We start from the raw sequence: 20655 nt of genomic DNA, 5'->3' as shown, positions 1-20655 counted from the left end.
GGAGTGGGAAGTGACTAGCCAGCACTGCCTGGGGTTGGGACAGGCCCTTCCCTGCTAGCAAGGAGAAGGGCTGGCTACTGGAGGTCTCAGCTCTCTGAGCAGATGTACTGCCTGGAGGACTGGTAAGGGCCCTGGTATATCCTCCCTCCCTGGTTTTATCAGCTCAAGACACAGAGTAAGAATCTAGAACACAGACCAGTGAGGCAGCTAGAAAACTGGGTAAGAAGTGATGAGACAAGAACACAGCAGTTGAACATAGCAGTGTTTGGAATAGAACACAGCAATTAATTTTGGTTTGGATTCTCATCTACAAAGAGCAAATGCCAAATTGTTAAAGTCTATAAAATTTTCAAAGGTGATCCAATGCTTGTCCTTAATGTATTTTAAATGATTCTTTTTCTTTGGGATGGTGGGGGAATGACTGGAAGGGAGTAGGGAACCTCAATTTCAGAGTGTACTGCAGTGGGCGATAATCCCTGGACTTTATATTGTAGGATTTGTATTCACTAAACATGCAATGTAGATGACAGGCTGAAAAATAATTGACTCCTCATCTGAAAATGAAATCCCTACAGCTGCTTTTAAGAACTGTGAAATATATCCATTTATGGTGAAACATCCCCTTTCTAACTAACTCCCTTTCAAATACAGGAATAAATCTCTTAAAGCATCTTATTTAACTGCTACTTTTCAATACAGCAGAAACAAAACAATATATCCAAACAAACATAGAAAAACTTACTTATCCTCTACTGATAATAGTAGATTTTTTTCCTCGGTTCCTCATAGGGTTGAAAGGGAACAGAAGACAGGGTGGAAACACCTCAGTGTTTTACAGGTTTGAAGGATGGGAATTGTTACATGAAAATGCTAATCTAAACTTACTTACAGGAAAAACGGGGGAGAGGAGAAGTAGGTCTGTGCATTTGTGATCATTGAGATGAAAGTTTATTTGCAGTTAAGAACCCTGCTCTATAGTCATGTAACAATGTAACTCTGGAGCCCCTGCTCCACTTTCCAGGGCATTTACAAAGTTTTAGAGGTCATGTCATTGTTTCTCCCTAGCTCAGTGCTTTTGGCATAGCTGGTATTAAATAAATGTCTATGGTGTTAAATTTGACACCATAGTATACATAATTTGTATCATAAAAAACTTCTAATCATAACCATAGATGCATATTTATCAACCAAAGGACCCTCCTGATAAGAAGGGTGTACAGGTTTAAAGAAGAGACCTAGGATCTAAATGGGTCAGAGCATTTCCATTTATTAATTCAACAAATTTATTGAGTCTCTATCACTTGCTAGATACCATGAGAGTTGGTACCAGAGATTCACAGCTATCTCTCAATAATTAGTAGCTGTATTATATGTTGCCAATTAATGGCCCGGCACCACTATGAAATATAACTTATTTCCTCTACTTCACAGAACAAGGAAAGTAAAAGGTGGGCCCTTTCTTAACAGGAACCTTCTCTTTCTCTCTCCATTTCCTGTACCCCCAAAGACAAACTCACACAGGGAAAATAAGAACATTTGTTCTACCTCACTAATTGACATGTACACACTGCTATATTTAAAATATTGATAGATAACCAACAAGGACCTACTATAGCACAGGGAACTCTGTTCAATATTCTGTGATGACCTAAATGGGAAAAGAATTTGAAAAAGAATAGATACATGTATAACTGAATCACTTTGCTGTACATCTGAAACTAACACAACATTGCAATCAACTATACTCCAATATAAAATAAAAATTAAAAAAAAAATAGTGGTCAACTCAAATGCAAGTCTTCTATCAGAAAAATTTTGAAAGGCATAAAATAATCAGATATTTTAGTAATAATTTGAGAAAACAAAGGCCCTATAAGCTATTTATACTATGAAAAGTAGTAATAGTCACTAGATGCCTTCAATCCACTTTCATAGGTATAAAGGACATGACATGTTATATTGCTGACTCCTAGGTAATTATAAATTATTAAAGCCATAGGTAGCAAGGTAAAATATATTTTTTATGTGAAACAATACTTTATAAACCACAAAAGCTCTTAAAGCTGATTGACTTTTAACTGAATGTTTGCTTCGTTCAACCCTATATGATACATACAATTAGAGAGTTATTTAACAGGCTACTTTGTTTATAGATTTCCTTTGCTTTTTACTACTTTCTTTTTCTTCCTCTTGCCTCTCCCTTCAGAGGCTTTTTTGAGGCAGGAGAGTTTCTTGCCTCTCATTCTGATAATTACAGTAAAATGTTGCTCTATATGCTGTGGGTGATGCCTCCAGGATGCCTGGGGGACAAAGTCAAGGCCACTAAGCCTGTGCAGCTTAGTAGGACATCATGTGCTCTCACTGCCCCTGCAGCAGCGGGGATGGATGTGCTCAGGGCACCAACCTTTCTTGCCAGCCCAGTTCTCCGTGAGACCAGGTACCTGCGGTGGGGTGAATGGAACAAGGCAAGGTCAAGGGATCCATGCATTTGTATTTTAACCCACTGGGATATGTAACCAAGCATGATATAAAAGCTACACACAGTAAATCCTCTAGAATTTCTGTTCACTTGTTAAGAGATATGCAAGAAACAAAATTACATAATTACATATAATTACATAATAGTGTTCTTATTATGGATCTTATTGAGAATTCTTAACAGGATTGGAAACACCCACAGTGGACGTTAATATGTATAATTATCCTTCATGGTACATCTAGCGACTTTAAAAATTATGCCTGGGTTCTCAGAATTGCTTGTTTTCAAGTTTCTTTCCAAAATGAAAGTAGCCAGAGGGCCAAACTCCAAGATTTCTTTTTGGTTCAAACCTGAATGAATAGTAATAATAATATATTTCCTAAAGTTTTAGCATGGTAAACACATTGCGTCTGTAAGGTCATATGCTACGAATCTATTAAATAGCTGGTTCTGTCTTACTAAGCCTACTGATAAGTTATCACTATTATGCTTTGATTTTGAAATCCTTAGATTATTCAGGTTACATGGACCTATTGGCCATTTTTGAATTGCAGAGGAGTGTCATGTAAACTTTTGGAATTATATAGGACAATCCTCCATTAATGCTCGTGCCCAGTGAATTTTGTGTGTTCTACTTTCAAACACAGTATTTCATGTGGTTAATGTAGTCCCACAGAGAAATGAGTTCTGTATAAAATTGTTCCTCAAACTTTGTACATGGTGAATAATTTTTCATGGAAATTGTTCAGTTTAGTTAAAATACACACTGGAAGGCTTGGAAGGGTCCATTTCTTCCTGGAAGAATAATCTATCATTTAAAGAAAAGCAATATGAATGTTAAAAAAGTCAAATTAAGATTTCAGAATGTCTGTGACCACTATCCCTGTTGACCAACAAAAAACTTCGATGTAGTGTTTCAGGGGATATTTTCATTTTTAATCTGTCATCTTAGTAACTATGTATGGCTTTAAGGTCCTTGTTTATTCTTGGTTATTATCCAGAAATAATTTTTAATTGATCATTCAGTATTTTAGATTTTTTATTTAAAAATTATAAAATGGGTCCACTTAAAAATTCCATAAATAACCAATGACACTCATTAATTGATAACTTTGTATAAAATAATACAGAGAGAAACATAAAAGGGCTATTATTTTCATATGCTATATTGAGTATAATAAATAATGGAATGGGAATCATAAACTAGAAATTTGTTTGATTTTAATGCCGTTTTAACATTTGCTTTTGTACTTAGTGGCATTTTGCCTATAAAAATAGACCTGTCAGCAAGCCTCCTCGAGTGTCTTTCTCAGACCTATTAGAGACTCTGTTCGCACGAAATACTTCAAAGTAGCTGCGCTTTTAAGCAATAGTAGTGAGATAATAGAATTAATAAAGCATCATAAGCATGGTGGAGAATGTGAATTTTGAAACTAGAACAGTACTTTTTACTGAAAAAGCTTTCTACCAACAATATGACTCCTAATTCAACATTATCTACAGGGAGTTTACCAAATGTATACAAGAACTTATGACAGAAAAGCAGTAACATCAGAAAACGTGATGACTGGGGAAATGAGTTCTAGTCATAAAAACTAAAGGAAGGTCATCTAGATGCATAGATCTACATCCTGAATCCATAAGGGGGCCCAAGAGCAACATCATTATTAGCAAGAGCACAAGTGCATTTTTCTGCCAAGCAGGAAGAAACAGAACTTTCATCTGATTTACTGAAGGAACAGCATTATAAAAGCTTAAAATTATCTGATCCCTGGACTATAGCAGTTAACTCAGAACCCTGACTACATTAGGTCCACAGTATATTTTTGTGAAATGAATACATTATTCCCAGGAAGATGATGACAATAAATTCGGCATGGTCAAAGAGTATCTGTTAAGGGGACTTGTCCCCGTCTCCAAATCTTTGGGGAATAACAAGCAAAAGCAGTGGTTCTCACTGTGGAGGCTTTGTCCCTTCCTTTAGGAGACACGTGGCAAAGTCTAGAGGCAATTTTGTTGTCACAAGTTAGGGGAAGTGCTGCTGGCATCTAGCTTCTAGTGAGTGGAGGCCAAGGATGCTGCTATACATGCTGCAACATACAAGAAAGTCCCATACAACAAACATCCAGCCCCAAAGGCCAGTAGTGCTGAGGTTGAGGGACCCTCAACTAAAGTGTAAAATCAACCTGGCGTGTCTCCTGAAAGAAACTGGGAGACTTCTGTGATTCTCACATACATCCTCATCAAAAGCAGTATACAACCATGTTAAACGGTAGACTTTTAAATCAAAGCCCTTGTGTTTTCCAAAAGTGTTTCAATAATAAAGATATGGAATATCAATATCCCAAGGTAAATGTAAAGAAATTACTTTCTTTCCTTCTCAAAATAAAACATGGGGAAATCTGTCTAAATATGCTAATTAATTTTTTAAAAAATTTTCATTATTTGGTTTCTGTCACAAGGTTTTTTTTTTCTATTGAAAAGATTTATCAGTACATGGATTATACGGTGTTTTAAGGTATTTTTCCACATAGTATCTTAAGTGCGGCATTAACTTAATTCCTGTGAAAACATAATCTTCATGATAAAATTATTTGGATTATACAAGGGACTTTATGGAAGAGATTTTTTTTGATATTGTACAACTTCTGATCCTTAAACACACAATGAGATACATGAAACATGTGCTACAATTTTGGATTAGATGTGGACTAATAATGTAATGTGCATGTATTTTCATTTCCTAGGATATCTTTGAAGGTTACAAGAACCCCAACCTTCCACTCAGCTCTTTTACATCTCTCCTACCACCCTCTGTGTGCTTCCCTGTAACATTTAGAAATGTTCACGAATTTAGAGAATGAATTCAGGAACTGAAGAAAATGAGAGAAAACTGTGTAAAGTAGAAGACATTCCAAAGTGGTAAATCCAGGTTGAAAGCATGGTGGCAAGTGAGTGTCTTTGATCATCTAGAATTGTGTGGACCTACTAACTGCAATGAAGTCTCAAAATACTGTCTGATAGATAAGATGTAGAGTGAGTAAAAACACTACAATTAGAATGCTGCTTGAGACCTCTCTTGATTCTTTTATGGGTAAAGTAAAGTATGACAACGCATTTTGTTATTTCAATGACAGACCGATTAGATTCCATGTTGAGGAGTGGTTATATAGCAAGATGACTGGTGTAAAATAATTTTGTTATTTTTGACCTTGTTATTTTGGTGTCCCAAGTGACTATGAAGAGAGGCTAAAAATTTAGCATGATACAAATCTTTTTCTTTTTACATGCGATACCTAGCCTCTGGGTCTTGGCTTCCACATTTGTATAATGGCTATGATCCTAGCACTTCACTCAGAAAGTTGTAAGGATGAGACAAGTGTGCCAGCCACTGCTCTAATGTGACAAGCTTAGAGCAGTGGCTGGCACAGAGCAAGGGCTCTGTAAAAACTGTGATGACTGTTTTCTCCTGTCTGGATGCCATACCATTTTCAACATCTCTCTACCCCTACCTTGGGGTCCTAAAGGCAGTGGGTTTTTTTTCTTTGTCTTTGCAACCCCAGTCTTTAGAACAGTGACTATCTCACAGAAGCTCAATAAAATATCAGTTGAATCACCTTCCCATAAAAGTTTTTATAACACACTGATGGTATATTCTTTCCTACTCAATCCAATATTGGTCTCCTCTTGCATGCTGCAAACTTAAATGTTAAGTATGCCTATTTTAGATTTATGTGGTTTATTTTTATACTTGAGTAAATACCAAGGTTTTCCAATTATTTCCTGACTGACCTAAAGTTAGGAAGAGTTTATTCTCAATGTGAAAAAATGGAAATGACTCCAAGAATGCCTTAACTTTAAACCATATCATTTCAGCTTCAGAGGTCAAAGTAAAAACTATTATTGCCCCAAATTGAAAGAAAACAGGAGCCCCAGACAAGATGGCAGAGTAGAAGGACCTGAGCTCACCTCCTCTCATGAAAACACCAAAACCACAACTGCTGAACAACCATCAATAAAAAAGGACTGGAACCTACCAAAAAAGATATTCTACTTCCAAAGACAAAGAAGGAGCCACAACGAGATGGTAAGTGGGGTGCATTTGCCATACAATCAGATCCCATAGCCACTGGGTGGATGACCCACAAAGTGGAAAATAATTATATTGCAGAGGTTCTCCCACATAATTATATCACAGAGAGAGTTCTGAGCCCCACATCAGGCTCCCCAGTCTGCAGGACTGGCATCAGGAGGAGGAGCCCCCAGAGCGTTTGGCTTTGAAGGTCAGTGGGACTTGATCACAGGAACTCCACGGGACTGGGGGAAGCAGAACTGACACTCTGGGAGGATGCACACAAGGTCTCGTGCACACCAAAATCCAGGGGAAAAAGCAGTGACTTCATTAGAGCCTAGAGCAGACCTACCTACCTGCTGCTCTTGGAGGGTCTCCTGGGGAGGTGGAAGGGCAGCTGTGGCTCACTGCAGGGAAAAGGACACTGGTGGCAGAGGTACTGGGGAGCACTCATAGGTGTGAGCTGTCTTGGAGGCTGCCATTTTGATGCCAAGACCTTGCCCCACCCAACAGCCTGAAGGCTCCAGTGCTGGGACACCTTAGGGCAAACAACAAACAGGGCAAGAACACAGCAACACCCAAGAGCAGACAGGCTGCTTAAAAGCTTCCTGAGTGCACAGCTGCCTAAAAACACACCCCTTGATATGGCCCTGCCCACCAGAGGGACAAGACCCAGCACCACCCACCAGTGGGCAGACACCGGAAGCAAGAGGAACCATAATCCTGCAGCCTGTGGGACTGCAAACACAGAAAGTTAGACAAAATGAGATGGCAGAGGAATATGTTCCAGACAAAGGAACAAGATAAAACCCCAAAAGAACAACTAGGTTAAGTGGAGATAGGCAAGCTACTTGAAAAAGAATTCAGAATAATGATAGTAAAGATGATCCAAGATCATGGAAAAAGAATGGAGGCACAAACCTAAAAGATACATACAGGAAATGTTTAACAAAGATCTAGATAAACAAAGCACAAATGGCCAGAGATGAATAATACAATTACTAACATGAAAAAATACATTAGAAGGAATCAATAGCTGAATAAATCAGGCAGAAGAACAGATAAGTGAGCTGGAAGACAGATGGTGGAAATCACTGCCTCAAAGCAGACTAAAGAAAAAGTAATGAAAAGAAAAGAAATGAAGACAGTCTCAGAGACCTCAGGACAACAGTAAATGCACCAACATTCACCTTATAGGGGTCCCAGGAGGAGAAGAGAGAGAGAGAAAGACCCTGAGAAAATATTTGAAGAGATAATAGCTGAAAACCTCCTTAACATAGGAAAGGAAACACTCACTGAAGTCCAGGAAGTGCAGAGAGTCCCATACAGGATAAACCCAAGGAGGAACATGCCAAGACACATATTAATCGAATTGACAAAAATTAAAGACAAAGAGAAAATATTAAAAGCAAGAAGGGAATCCGCATAAGGTTATCAGCTGATTTCTCCACGGAAACTCTGCAGGGAGTGTCATGATATATTCAAAGTGATGAAAGGGAAAAAGCTACAATCAAGAATATTCTACCCAGCAAGGCTCTCGTTCAGATTCAATGGAGAAATGAAAAGCTTTGCAAACAAGCAAAAGCTAAGAGAATTCAGCACCACCAGACCAGCTTTACAACAAATGCTAAAAGAACTTCTCTAGGTGGGAAAGAAAAGGACACAACTAGAAACAAGAAAATTACAACTGGGAAAGCTCATCAGTAAAGGCAAACGTACATTAAAGGTAGAAAATAATCCACACACAAATATGATATCAAAACCAGCAATTGTGAGAAGAGGAGAGTTCAAATGCAGGATACTGGAAATGCATTTGAAACTAAGAGACCAGCAACTTAAAACAAACAATCTTATAGACTGCTATATCAAGACTTCATGGTACCCACAAACCAAAAATCTACAACAGATATACACACAAAAAGGAAAAAGGAATCCAAACACAACACTAAACATAATCATCAAATCAGAAGAGAAGAGAACAAAAGGGGGGAAAGGAAGAAAAAAGACCCATGAAAATAATCCCAAAACAATTAAGAAAATAGCAACAGAAACATACATATTGGTAATTACCTTAAATGTAAATGGATTAGATGCTCTAACCAAAAGACACAGAATGGATATAAAAACAAGACCCATATATATGCTGTCTACAAGAGACTCACTTCAGATCTAGGGACACATACATACAGAAAGTGAGGGGATGGAAAAAGATATTCCATGTAAATGGAAATCAAAAGAAAGCTGGAGTAGCAATTCTCATATCAGACAAAATAGACTTTAAAGTAAAAGACTGTCACAACAGACAAGGAAGGACACTACATAATGATCAAGGGGTCAATCCAAGAAGAAGATATAACAATTGTAAATATTTATGCACCCAACATAGGAGCATCTCAATACACAAGGCAAATGCCAACAGCCATAAAAGGAGAAATCGACAGTAACACAATAATAGTGGGGGATTTTAACACCCCACCTTCAGCAATGGACAGATCATCCAGACAGAAAATCATTAAGGAAGCACAGGTCTTAAATGACACAATATATCAGATGGACTTAATTGATATTTATAGAGCATTCCATCCAAAAAGAGCAGAATACACTTTCTTCTCAAGTGCTCATGGAACAACACTCTCCAGGATAGATCACATACTAGGACATAAACCCAGCACTGATAAATTCAAGAAAACTGAAATTATACCAAGCATCTTTTCCGAGCAAGAAAACTGAAATCATACCAAGCATCTTCTCCGAGCACAATGCTATGAGATTAGAAATCAACTACAAGGGGGTAAAAAAAAAAACTATAAAAAACACAAACACGTGGAAGCTAAACAATGTGTTACTAAACAACCAATGGATCACTGAAGAAATCAAAGAGGAAATAAAAAAAATACCTAGAGACAAATTAAAACATGATGATCCAAAAGCTATGGGACACAGCAAAACCACCTTTAACAGGGAAGTTTATAGCAATACAATCTTACCTCAGGAAGCGAGAAAAATCCCAAACAACCTAACCTTACACCTAAAGCAACTAGAGAAAGAACAAACAAAACTCAAAGTTAGTAGAAGGAAAGAAATCATAAAGATCAGAGCAGAAATAAATGAAATAGAAACAAAGAAAACAATAGCAAAGATTAATAAAACTCAAAGCTGGTTCTTGGAAAAGATAGAGTTGATAAACCTTTATTCAGACTCATCAAGAAAGAGAGAGGGCTCAAATCAATAAATGAAACGATTGAAATGAAAAAGGAGAAGTTACAACTGACACCAAAGAAATACAAAGGATCATAAGACTACTACAAGCAACTATATGCCAATAAAGTGGACAACCTCAAAGAAATGGAAAAATTCTTGGAAAGGTACAATCTCCCAAGACCAAACCAGGAAGCAATAGAAAATATGAACAGACCAGTCACAAGCACTGAAATTGAAACTGTGATTAAAAAACGCCCAACAAATGAAAGTCCAGGACCAGATGGATTCACAGGCGAATTCTATCAAACATCTACAGAAGAGTTAACACCTATCCTTTTGAAACTATTTTGAAAAATTGCAGAGGAAGGAACACTTCCAAACTCATTCTATGAGGCCATAATCACCATGATACCAGACAAAGATGCCACAAAATAAGAAACTTACAGGCCAGTATCACTGATGAACATACATGCAAAAAGCCTCAACAAAATACTAGCAAGCTGAATCCAACAGTACATGAAAAGGATCACACACCATGATCAAGAGGGATTTATCCCAGGGATGCAAGGATTTTTCAATATTTGCAAATCAATCAGTGTGATACATCACATTAACAACCTGAAGAATAAAACCCAAATGATCATCTCAATAAATGCAGAAAAAGTTTTCGACAAAATTCAATACACATTTATGATAAAAACTCACCAGAAAGTGTGTATAGAGGGAATATACCTCAACATAAGGGCCATATACGACAAACCTACAGTTAATATCATACCCAATGGTGAAAAGCTGAAAGCATTTCCTCTAAGATCAGGAACAAGACAAGCGTGTCCACTCTCACCACTTTTATTCAACATAGTTTTGCAAGTCCTAGCCATAGCAATTAGAGAAGAAAAAGAAATAAAAGGAATCCAAACTGGAAAAGAAGTAGACATGATATGACATGACACTATACACAGAAAATCCTAAGGATGATACCAGAAAACTACTAGAGTTCATCAATGAATTTGGTAAAGTTTCAGGATACAAAATTAATACACAGAAATCTCTTGCATTCTTATACACTAACAAACAACTGAAGGTCAGAAAGAGAAATTAAGGAAACAATCCCATTAATCATTGCATCAAAAAGAATAAAATACCTAGGATAAACCTACCTAAGGAGGTAAAAAACCTGTACTCGGAAAACTATAAGACACTGATGAAATAAACCGAAGAGGACACAAACAGATGCAAAGATATACCATGTACCTGGACTGGAAGAATCAATTACTGTCAAAATGACTATACTGCCCAAGGTAATCTACAGACTCAATGCAATCCCTTTTAAATTCCCAATTTTCTGCAGTTCTAGAACAAAAAGTCTTAAAATTTGTTTGGAAACACAAAAGAACCTGAATAGCCACAGCAATCTTGAGAAAGAAAAATGGAGCTAGTGGAATCAGGCTCCCTGACGTCAAACTATACTACAAAGCTACAGTAATCAAGACAGTATTGTACTGGCACAAAAACAGAAATAATAGATCAACAGAACAGGATAGAAAGCCCAGAAATAAACCCACACACCTATGTTCAATTAATCTACAATAAGGAGGCAAGAATATACAATAGAGAAAAGATGGTCTCTTCAATAAGTGGTGCTGGGAAAACTGGACAGCTACATGTAAAAGACTGAAATTAGAACATTCTGTAACACTGTACACAAAAATAAACTCAAAATGGATTAAAGACCTAAATGTAAGACCAAATACCATAAAACTCTTACAGGAAAACGTAGAACACTCCTTGACATAAATTGCAGCAATATCTTTTAGGATCCACCACCTCGAGTAATGAAAATGAAAACAAAATAAACAAATGGGACCTAATTACACTTAAAAGCTTTTTCACAGCAAAGGAAACCATAAACAAAACGAAAAGACAACACACAGAATGAGAGAAAATATTTGCAAATGATGCGACTGACAAGGTCTTAGTCTCCAAAATATACAAAAAGCTCATACAACTCAACAACAAAAAACCAAACAACCCAATCAAAAAATGGGCAGAAGACCTACATAGACATTTCTCCAAAGAAGACATACAGATGGCCAGGAGGCACGTGAAAAGATGCTCAACATCACTAAGTATTAGAGAAATGCAAATCAAAACTCCAATGAGTTATCACACCAGTCAGAATGGGCATCATCAGAAAATCTACAAACAACAAATGCTGGAGGCAGTGTGGAGGAAAGGGAACCCTCCTACACTGTTGGTGAGAATGTGAATTGGTGCAGCCCTGTGGAGAACAGTATGGAGGTTCCTTAAAAAGCTAAAAATAGAACTATCATAAGATCCAGCAATCCCACTCCTAGGCATATATCTGGAGAAAACCATGGTTCGAAAGGATACATGCACACCAATGTTCATTTCAGCGCTGTTTACAATAGCCAAGACATGGAAGCAACCTAAATGTCCATCTACAGACGAATGGATAAAGAAGATGTGGTACATATATACAATGAAATATTATTCAGCCATAAGAAAGAATGAAATAATGCCATTTGCAGCAACATGGATGGACCTAGAGATTCTCATACTAAGTGAAGTAAGTCAAAGACAAATATCATATGATATCACATATGTGGAATCTAAAAAAATGATACAAATGAATTTATGTACAAAACAGAAACAGACTCACAGACTTTGAAAACAAACTTATGGTTACCAAAGGGGAAAGGTGTGGGAGGGGATAAATTAAGGGTTTGGGATTAACATATACACACTACTATGTATAAAACAGATAAACAACAAGGACCTACTGTATAGCACAGGGAACTCTATTCATTATTCTGTAATAACCTATGTGGGAAAAGAACCTGAAAAAGAATAGATATATGTGTATGTATAACTAAATCACTTTGGTGAACACCTGAAACTAACACAGCATTGTAAATCAACTATATACTCCAACATAAAATAAAATAAAAATTTAAACCAAAGAAAGAAAAAACACTAATATTCCCTTTGGAGATACAAGGGTGGTAACTTACTCTTTTTGTCAGTTGAGTGTCCATCATGAAGTTGTGCACGTGCTTTTCTGCTTTGGTAAGTTCCAGCTTCCTTGCGACCACAGCTACCACCAGGGCTGTGCAACCAGCACCCTGAAAACCAGGAGAGAAAAGAACCCCGAAGAGTTATTATTTTTGGTCTCAAGCACATTAAACAATGTTTTGTACTAAGTACATTACTACAGTTTTTAATCTTCAGATAGTTATCAGTGTCTTCCATCAATATGACAGAAACTGCATGGCCAATAAGAACAAGCAACAAGCCTTTAGATTGATGGTAAAAAACTTAAAATAGGTGAACTAAGAACAAATGTGTTTGTATCAGACACATTTTAATCATAAGAAATAAATGGTAAAACAGCAACTTGCTGAATTTTCAGGGACTTAAAAATAGAGCAAATCAGTTATACATGGATATACAAATTAGTGAATTAGCATAAATGCACAGAGAGGAAATAATTATTCTCTAAAAATAATATTCTATAATCTTCTGTGAAGATAAGACCAGCAGGTCTTCAGGACAATCAACTGTGAAAAGCCAGGAATGGAAACTGATGCATTATATGCACAACTTCAAACGTGTCCACAAGCAGAACAGAAAGGATCACAGTGATCTGAACCTGGACAACAGACATACGTGAAGTGCTGAAGGTCAGGGATAACAGCCTTACTCTTCCAGAGGTTTACCAGCAAGAAGAAAGGAATGGGCTACCTTTATTTTGAAAAACTCAACAGTGGTCCTTTTTTGAATTATAGGCTATTGTGCTGATCTCTTAGGCAGAGTCGTGTGACACTGTATGGTCCCCCAGAGATTAAAGCCCTCCTGCTCCATGATCAAGGTGCATGCATTCCAAGTTGTGAGGTACGGGGTCTTCTTGGTTGAAAGACCAGTGACTACATGCAGGGTCAGGAGGCAAGGCTGGGGCACCTACAGGAGGGCCCAGGCGAGGAAGTCCAGATCTCCAGACAGAATCTCAACCTTGGGAGGACCACAGAGAATCAAGATTGCCTAGTCGTCTCAGTAGGCAGACAACAATGAGCCACAGGGCACAGGCAGGACCCACAGAAGAGGGCCGCAAACAATGAGACTTTACAATATGTGGGGATCTTTCAACAGACTGGAATCCTTTTAAACTAGTTTTAAATAGCATCCCTTTTATGTTAGCTAAGATGGTTAGGATGCTCACTGTATAGCCATCCAAGAGAGTCTCACATTCTCACAAGGTAACCTGGTTTTCCTCATTCCCAATAGGTCTAAAAATCATGAGTTATAATAGCAACTCTGCCCCTTAAAAATGTGGTCTACACCTTAAATATCTAAGTTTGAGGGAATGGTTATTACTTATAGCATTTCCCTAATATATTATGAATATATTAAATTTTTATATCTATAATATTTAAAGACAATATATTTAAACAAGCAAGTGAGAAACTTATATACATAATTTGCTCCTAATTTTATTTTTTAAAAGGAATTCATATTTGTGAAACAAAGAAATAAGCCCAGCTGTGAGAAGAGCATCTCTCTCAGTGGTTGGAATACCAGTAAGTTATTTAGTTCTTTGTGCTTTCCTGAAGAGTCCACATTTTCTACAATGAATACATATTACTTATACAAACAAATGCTTACACATTTCAAAAATGAAAACAGTTTGTAGTTTAAGAAAACATCTAACCTAACCTTTACATATCTTTATTAACCTTAAAAAAATTCAACCTAGGAAAGTGATCTTTCATGATTCATACTTACTTATGTTTTATTAAATAATTAATTATAATCATCTCCATTTGAATTGATAAATGTAATTTAGCCATTAAGTTACTAACCAAAGAAGGAATTTTTGGTCTCACTGAATGAGTTGTTGCAACAAATCTGGCGGGAGGGACAAGACTGAGGAGAAAAGGAGAAAATAAATACACTTGCCCTGTCTTGCTACAACCGGATAATTACAATCATAGAAACATGGCCTTATTAGTAAGTTGATACTGTTTAAATATAATATTTCCAGAGGGTTTTAAATATCCCCTTCCACCTAGCTCTATGGAGAAATCAGTATCCTCAGAAATGAAGTGGTACTGATGATAGGATCAGAGAAAGAAGCCAGAAGGTATTAGACCTACCTGGTTTAACCTTCAGATTTTGGAGATGAGGCAATTAAGGCAGAGTAAGTGATTATTCAATTATGAACTCAGAGTAGCATTGGTATATTTCCCACCCTTTACCTCATCTCATAATACTTTTCTGTATATGTAAGGTCACATATATTCTTATTTGTGGTCACTTCCATATTCATGACACAATATGAAGCACTGTATTTCAAAGCAAAACAAATACTCTTAGAGTATGAATGTTTAAAAATTGAGGAATATGGTTAGTTACCAAAATAAGGCAAAACATTATTCTTATTTTATAACCGCTGCAACTTTTAAATCAGTGTTTTTTAAACTTAAATGTGACTAGAATCTTTTAAAGCTCTCCATGTGACTCCAACACAAAGTCACTGCTTTAAGTGAAGGACGATATGGAAAGAAAATGGCAAACTCCATTACTTACTTTCTATTTTAAACACTAGGTAAAGGTTCTTACCAGAGTCATTTCACTTATGAAGACATTCAGGAAATGATAAACAAGGAGCATAAAGGAAGAGGACAGAGAGGACAAGGTCAGAAATGTATGGGCTGTGTGATAGCTATCTTGATATTTTGGGCTGTGTATAGACAATGAAAGCAAGTGATTTTATGGCTGGAAACCAATGAAGGAAAAGAATGGCCTTTGGAAGCATCTACACCTATTATGTTGACTTTCAGACGCCTGCCACAAAATCTAAATAAGTTACAGTATACTGATGAGAGGCTAGCCTGAATTGGTGGAAGGAATCAGTGGCCACTCAGGCTAGCCTTCTGTACCTACACACAGTGTGATGGCATTTGTTTGACAGGAATGGGATCACCTGTTGCATGTAGGCTCCCAGGCATTCCTCAATCAGTGAGCCAAGGGAAAGTCAAGAGCTTTTTAATAAGCAGCAAATATAAAAATCTGAGGGGCTTCTACAACTGGAGAGATAGCTATAAGTGGCAGTTGGCACTATAAGCTGAATATTGTTCTCCTCTGGCAGAAGGCCACTGCTGCAATTCTTCTGGAAAGAAATCAAAATCCCAACAGGAGTGGAAAATCACTGGTATCAAGAGCCTTTGGAAATTGATTTTTATCTGTGCTTATTCTTGAGTGATATTTTCTTCCATTTCTCTAGCTCACCAAAGTCTTGTTTATTAAATGATTACCTCTGTTGTAAACTAGAGAAGCAAGTGAATCTGACAATTAAGTAATTAGTGAAACCATTGCCTATATCCCTCACTCCGTTATCCTAACCGTACCCTTTAAATTGTACCCCAAGAGCCACTTAGAAACCTCTTTTTCTTCAAAGTCCATTACTCCTTATATGTAAGTCTTATACCTCCCCAGGTTCTTAATAAATCATAAGAGGTTTTGATTATGTATAGAATCGGGTTTCAAACAAGTAACTTTAAAAAACTTTTAGAGTTATGCAAAATGAAGCTGGCTTACCCCTGTAAGGTGCAAGTTAAGTTCCTGCCAACACATTTAAGTAATGGCATGATGTTATTGTCCACTCAATGTCTATTTCCTGGACCATTCTGTTTCATAAAGTGAATAGAATGAAAGTAAATATGCTTTTACAACATTTTCTCCAAATCTTGTCATGATCACAATGGATATAGAAACAGTTGGGACTAACATATGTTATTCTCTGAAATTAAGATCCCTGCACGCCTTTAACAAGATGAGTCATAGTCCTTTCACCAAAGTCAGAAAATGTATCCTGGTTACTTTTCTCTCATTTCATTTATGTTATTAAGAAAAAGCTAAGCAAATAACTAACTTGCCACTTCAAGATGCTCAGACAACTAAAAACTAATTAAAAAACAAAACAAAACATGGTGTTTATGACGCCAATACATTAAAGTCAAAGGTTTAGGTTTTCCTTGGCTAGTTAATCATCTTTCCTTCTAACAAATTAAATGTTGCAAGAGAGAGAGGAGGAGTGGGGGAGAGAGGCCTTGTCCTTAGAAAAGATAAGTAAGTATTAATGCTCATTGTGCCAGATCAAAGTGAACAGACAAATGACAATCAGAACTCATAAGCTATAGTTGAATCCCAACACCTGGAGAGTCTTAGATGCTGCCAAATTAAAATGCAGTGCCTGCATAGCAAATGAAACAGTAAAAAAAAAAAAGACAACCTACAGAATGGGAAAAAATATTTGTAAACAATGTGACCAACAAGGGCTTAATCTCCAAAATATATGAATAGCTCATACAACTCAATATCAAAAAACCAGGGACTTCCCTGGTGGCACAGTGGTTAAGAATCCACCTGTCAATGCAGGGGACACAGCTTCAAGCCCTGGTCCGGGAAGATCCCACTTGCTGCGAGCAACTAAGCCCGTGCGCCACAGCTACTGAGCCTGTGCTCTAGAGCCTACAAGCCACAACTACTGAGCCCACGTGCCTAGAGCCCATGCTCCGCAGCAAGAGAAGCCACCACAATGAGAAGCCCACACACCACAATGAAGAGTAGCCCCCACTCGCTGCAACTAGAGAAAGCCCACACACAGCAACAAAGACCCAACGCAGCCAAAAAGAAAAAAAAAAAAAAACCAAACAACCAAACAACTCAATTGAAAAATGGGCAGAACACCTAAATAGACATTTCTCCAAAGAAAGCATACAGATGACCGAGAGTCACATGAAAAGATGGTCAACATCACTAATTATTAGAGAAATGCAAATTAAAACCACAATGAGATATCACCTCACACCAGTCAGAATGGCCAAAAAGGAACCCTCCTACACTGTTGGTGGTAATGTAAATTGGTACAACCACTACAGAGAAGAGTATGGAGGTTCTGCAAAAAACTAGAGTTGCCATGTGATCCAGCAATCCCATTCCTGGGCATATATCCAGACAGAACTACATTCAAAAAGATACCTGCACCCATATGTTCACAGACGCACTATTCGCAATAGCCAAGACATGGAAACAACCTAAATGTTCATCGACAGAGGAATGGATAAAGAAGATGTGGTACATATATACAATGGAATATTACTCAGCCATAAAAAAGAATGAAATAATGCCATTTGCAGCAACATGGATGCAACTAGAGATTATCATACTAAGTGAAGTCTGACAGAGAAAGAGAAATACCATATGATATCACTTATATGTGGAATCTAAAATATGGCACAAATGAACCTATCTACAAAACAGAAACAGACTCACAGACATAGACATCAGACTTGTGGTTGCCAAGGGGGAGGTGGGAAGGGAGAGGGATAGACTGGGAGTTTGAGTTTAGTAGATATAAACTATTACATTTAGAATGGATAAACAACCAGGTCCCTACTGTATAGTACAGGGAACTATATTCGATAACCTGTGATAAACCATAATGAAAAAGAATATGAAAAAGAATGTATATAACTGAGTGACTTTGTTGTACAGCAGAAATTAGCACAACGTTGTAAATCAACTCTACTTCAATCAAAAAAGATGTAGTGCCTTTCTCTGTTGTATTCTTCTCTAATATAGCACATACATTGAAAGCCATGTCGGTCCCTAGAATGTAAAAGAAGTTCAGCAGCTCATTTTCCCCAAGATCATTTATCACACAGTGTTTGAAAAATTCAGAGAAGTGACATATTTTTACTTTAGATCACTGGTGATGCTGATCCTACTAAAAAACACTTCTAAGAATGATTTTGAAACAGCACTTTGGGATCAAGCTTTAAAAACTTAATACACAAGCCTATGGAGACGGAAATTCCTTTAATAGCACACCAGGTTAAGGTTTTGATTCTTTCCTTATTTAAAAAGGCATCTGCCAAAGATTCAACATAATAATAATAAAATTTATAATTTTGGGGGAAATTCCAGAATACTCACCATCACAGAGAAGGACTCTGCCAAAAATTGCTAAAGTTCAAATTATTCCAGTGTTAAATTAATTATCCTCCTGGGTCTTACAATAGCTCCTAAAAGGTCAAACTTTAGTTTGATAGCTGATTGATTGCCTATCACTAATGAAAATTTCTTAACATATTTTGAAAAAATCATGCTTTCTACTGAAAATGCACCTAAGTTAATAAAATAGCTGAAAGATCAACTTGCATTTTAAAATATTAACTTCTTCTTCAAAGGGAAGGTAAAATGAGTACTTGAAAACATTACCCATGTTTTTGTCCCTGGGGTTGACTGATTCAATATCCTAGAACAATGAATACATTTTTTTAGTGCACTTGCCTGACAATTATTCTTTCATAAAGATACATAAAACAAGCATTTCTGGCAAGTAAAGATTCTATAAAACATTCAGCTTCAGTATAATATCCCATTGGAGTTTTACAAGATCTCTTTAGGTTATGAAAATAAACAACATTCAAGATAACTTTGAAGATAAATTCCCTCTGAGTGTCTTCAAATACAGTTGGCCCTTGAACAAGGAGGGGATTAGGGATGCCCACCCACCTTGTTGTTGAAAATCCGAGTATAACTTATAGCGGGCCCTCCATAGCTGTGAATTCAATCAACCACGGATTGTAGTACTACAGTATTTACTACTGAAAAATATCTGCAATAAGTGGATCCAGGCAGTTCAAACCGGTGTTGTTCAAGGGTCAGCTGTACTGTTGATAGGAGGGCAGAGGTCAGTTAAAATGTTCTCATCCTAAGGAAGAGGGGAGAAGGTGTGTGTGGGTTTTTGAGTTCAGTGATAAAACCTGGGCTTAGGAACCCCAACTCTCCTTTAGAGTCATTTGCTTGTTCAGCTCCTTCTTGTGTGCTTTGGTGGCTGGAAAGAAGGAAGTGGTACATAAAACGGGTCATCAACAATGAGTCATCCTCAGGTTTAAATCTCCTTATTAGCAATGATGTCAATGTGAGCGCACGTATTTCAGAGACAGGAAGGGCAGCTCTGCCAATTCAAAGTGCTGATAGTTTAGAAAATGTAGGTGGAATTGTAGAGACAATGAGTCGAATACTAGAAGGTCACAACAACTTTCAGCTATACTTGCCTGTACCTGGGAAAAAGCAGCTGTCTTATTTCTTAAGAAATTTTCATGGGGAGAAGTGAAGGTCTGCTTAGGGCAATGGTGGGGAATTTAGCTTTAGGACTGAAAAGGCCCATCATCCCCTCCAGCTGCTCTGCACAAAACAGAAACTATGGTAAGAATTTAAAGATACGCTCTCTTCAATGAGCCTTTATTTGATGAGATTCAACGAACATGCCAGAAAGTACCAAAAAACAAAAAGGTAAAAACCTCTTCAAAGTTATTATTTGATATTAAACACCTCATATCAAATTGTACAAGACATATAAAAGATCCTGGGATTTTTTTTTTTCCTTATTCACACATGCAACACCAAGGAATGGCTCTAGTCTAGTTTTTCAGGACTCCTACTTCTACTGGCAGGGTAAAAGTAATCCTTAAATGCAAAGACAGGAAGTAGCAGGAATATAATCATACTTTAGGTTTAGCCTTCTTTAATACCAGTCATTCTCTTACTATAAGCTCTGGCTAATTTATGGCACTCTTTTGGAATATCTTCTGATTGAATTAACAGGGTAGTGTTACTACCCTTCAGGGTAAAAACTACTGAACTCTGACAATTGACTGAGATGCCATGTGACCTTAAATCAAGACTCTTTGATACCTGGTAAATTTGATGATGACAATTATGAAGTATTCTTATCCTAATGTGGTGTAAAAAAGTGATTACTTTTTTGTTTTTTGCTCCCTGAATAAAATTTAAAAAATTAACTGGTGTGATT

At 37.1% G+C, this 20655-nt stretch overlaps 1 protein-coding gene across 8 annotated transcripts in view; it reads right to left on the bottom strand.

Moving 5' to 3' along the window:
* The window catches only part of KCNN2 (potassium calcium-activated channel subfamily N member 2), a 333031-nt gene that overhangs the window by 13115 nt on the left and 299261 nt on the right, over positions 1 to 20655 (bottom strand). For all 8 annotated transcript variants that reach the window (XR_014239446.1, XM_082376209.1, XM_082376210.1 and 5 more), the window contains one exon: positions 12788 to 12898. Coding sequence is in view for 7 of the 8 variants with exons in the window: in XM_082376209.1 (XP_082232335.1) it covers positions 12788 to 12898 (111 nt within the window). In the remaining variant the exon portion in view is untranslated. The remainder of the gene's footprint in view (positions 1 to 12787; positions 12899 to 20655) is intronic.

The sequence above is a fragment of the Balaenoptera borealis genome, assembly GCF_965194805.1.
Source record: "Balaenoptera borealis genome assembly, chromosome: 2".
Taxonomy (NCBI): Eukaryota; Metazoa; Chordata; class Mammalia; order Artiodactyla; family Balaenopteridae; genus Balaenoptera; species Balaenoptera borealis.
The sequence above is the reverse complement of the archived record's forward strand: the minus strand, read 5'-3'. Positions and strand labels throughout refer to the sequence as shown.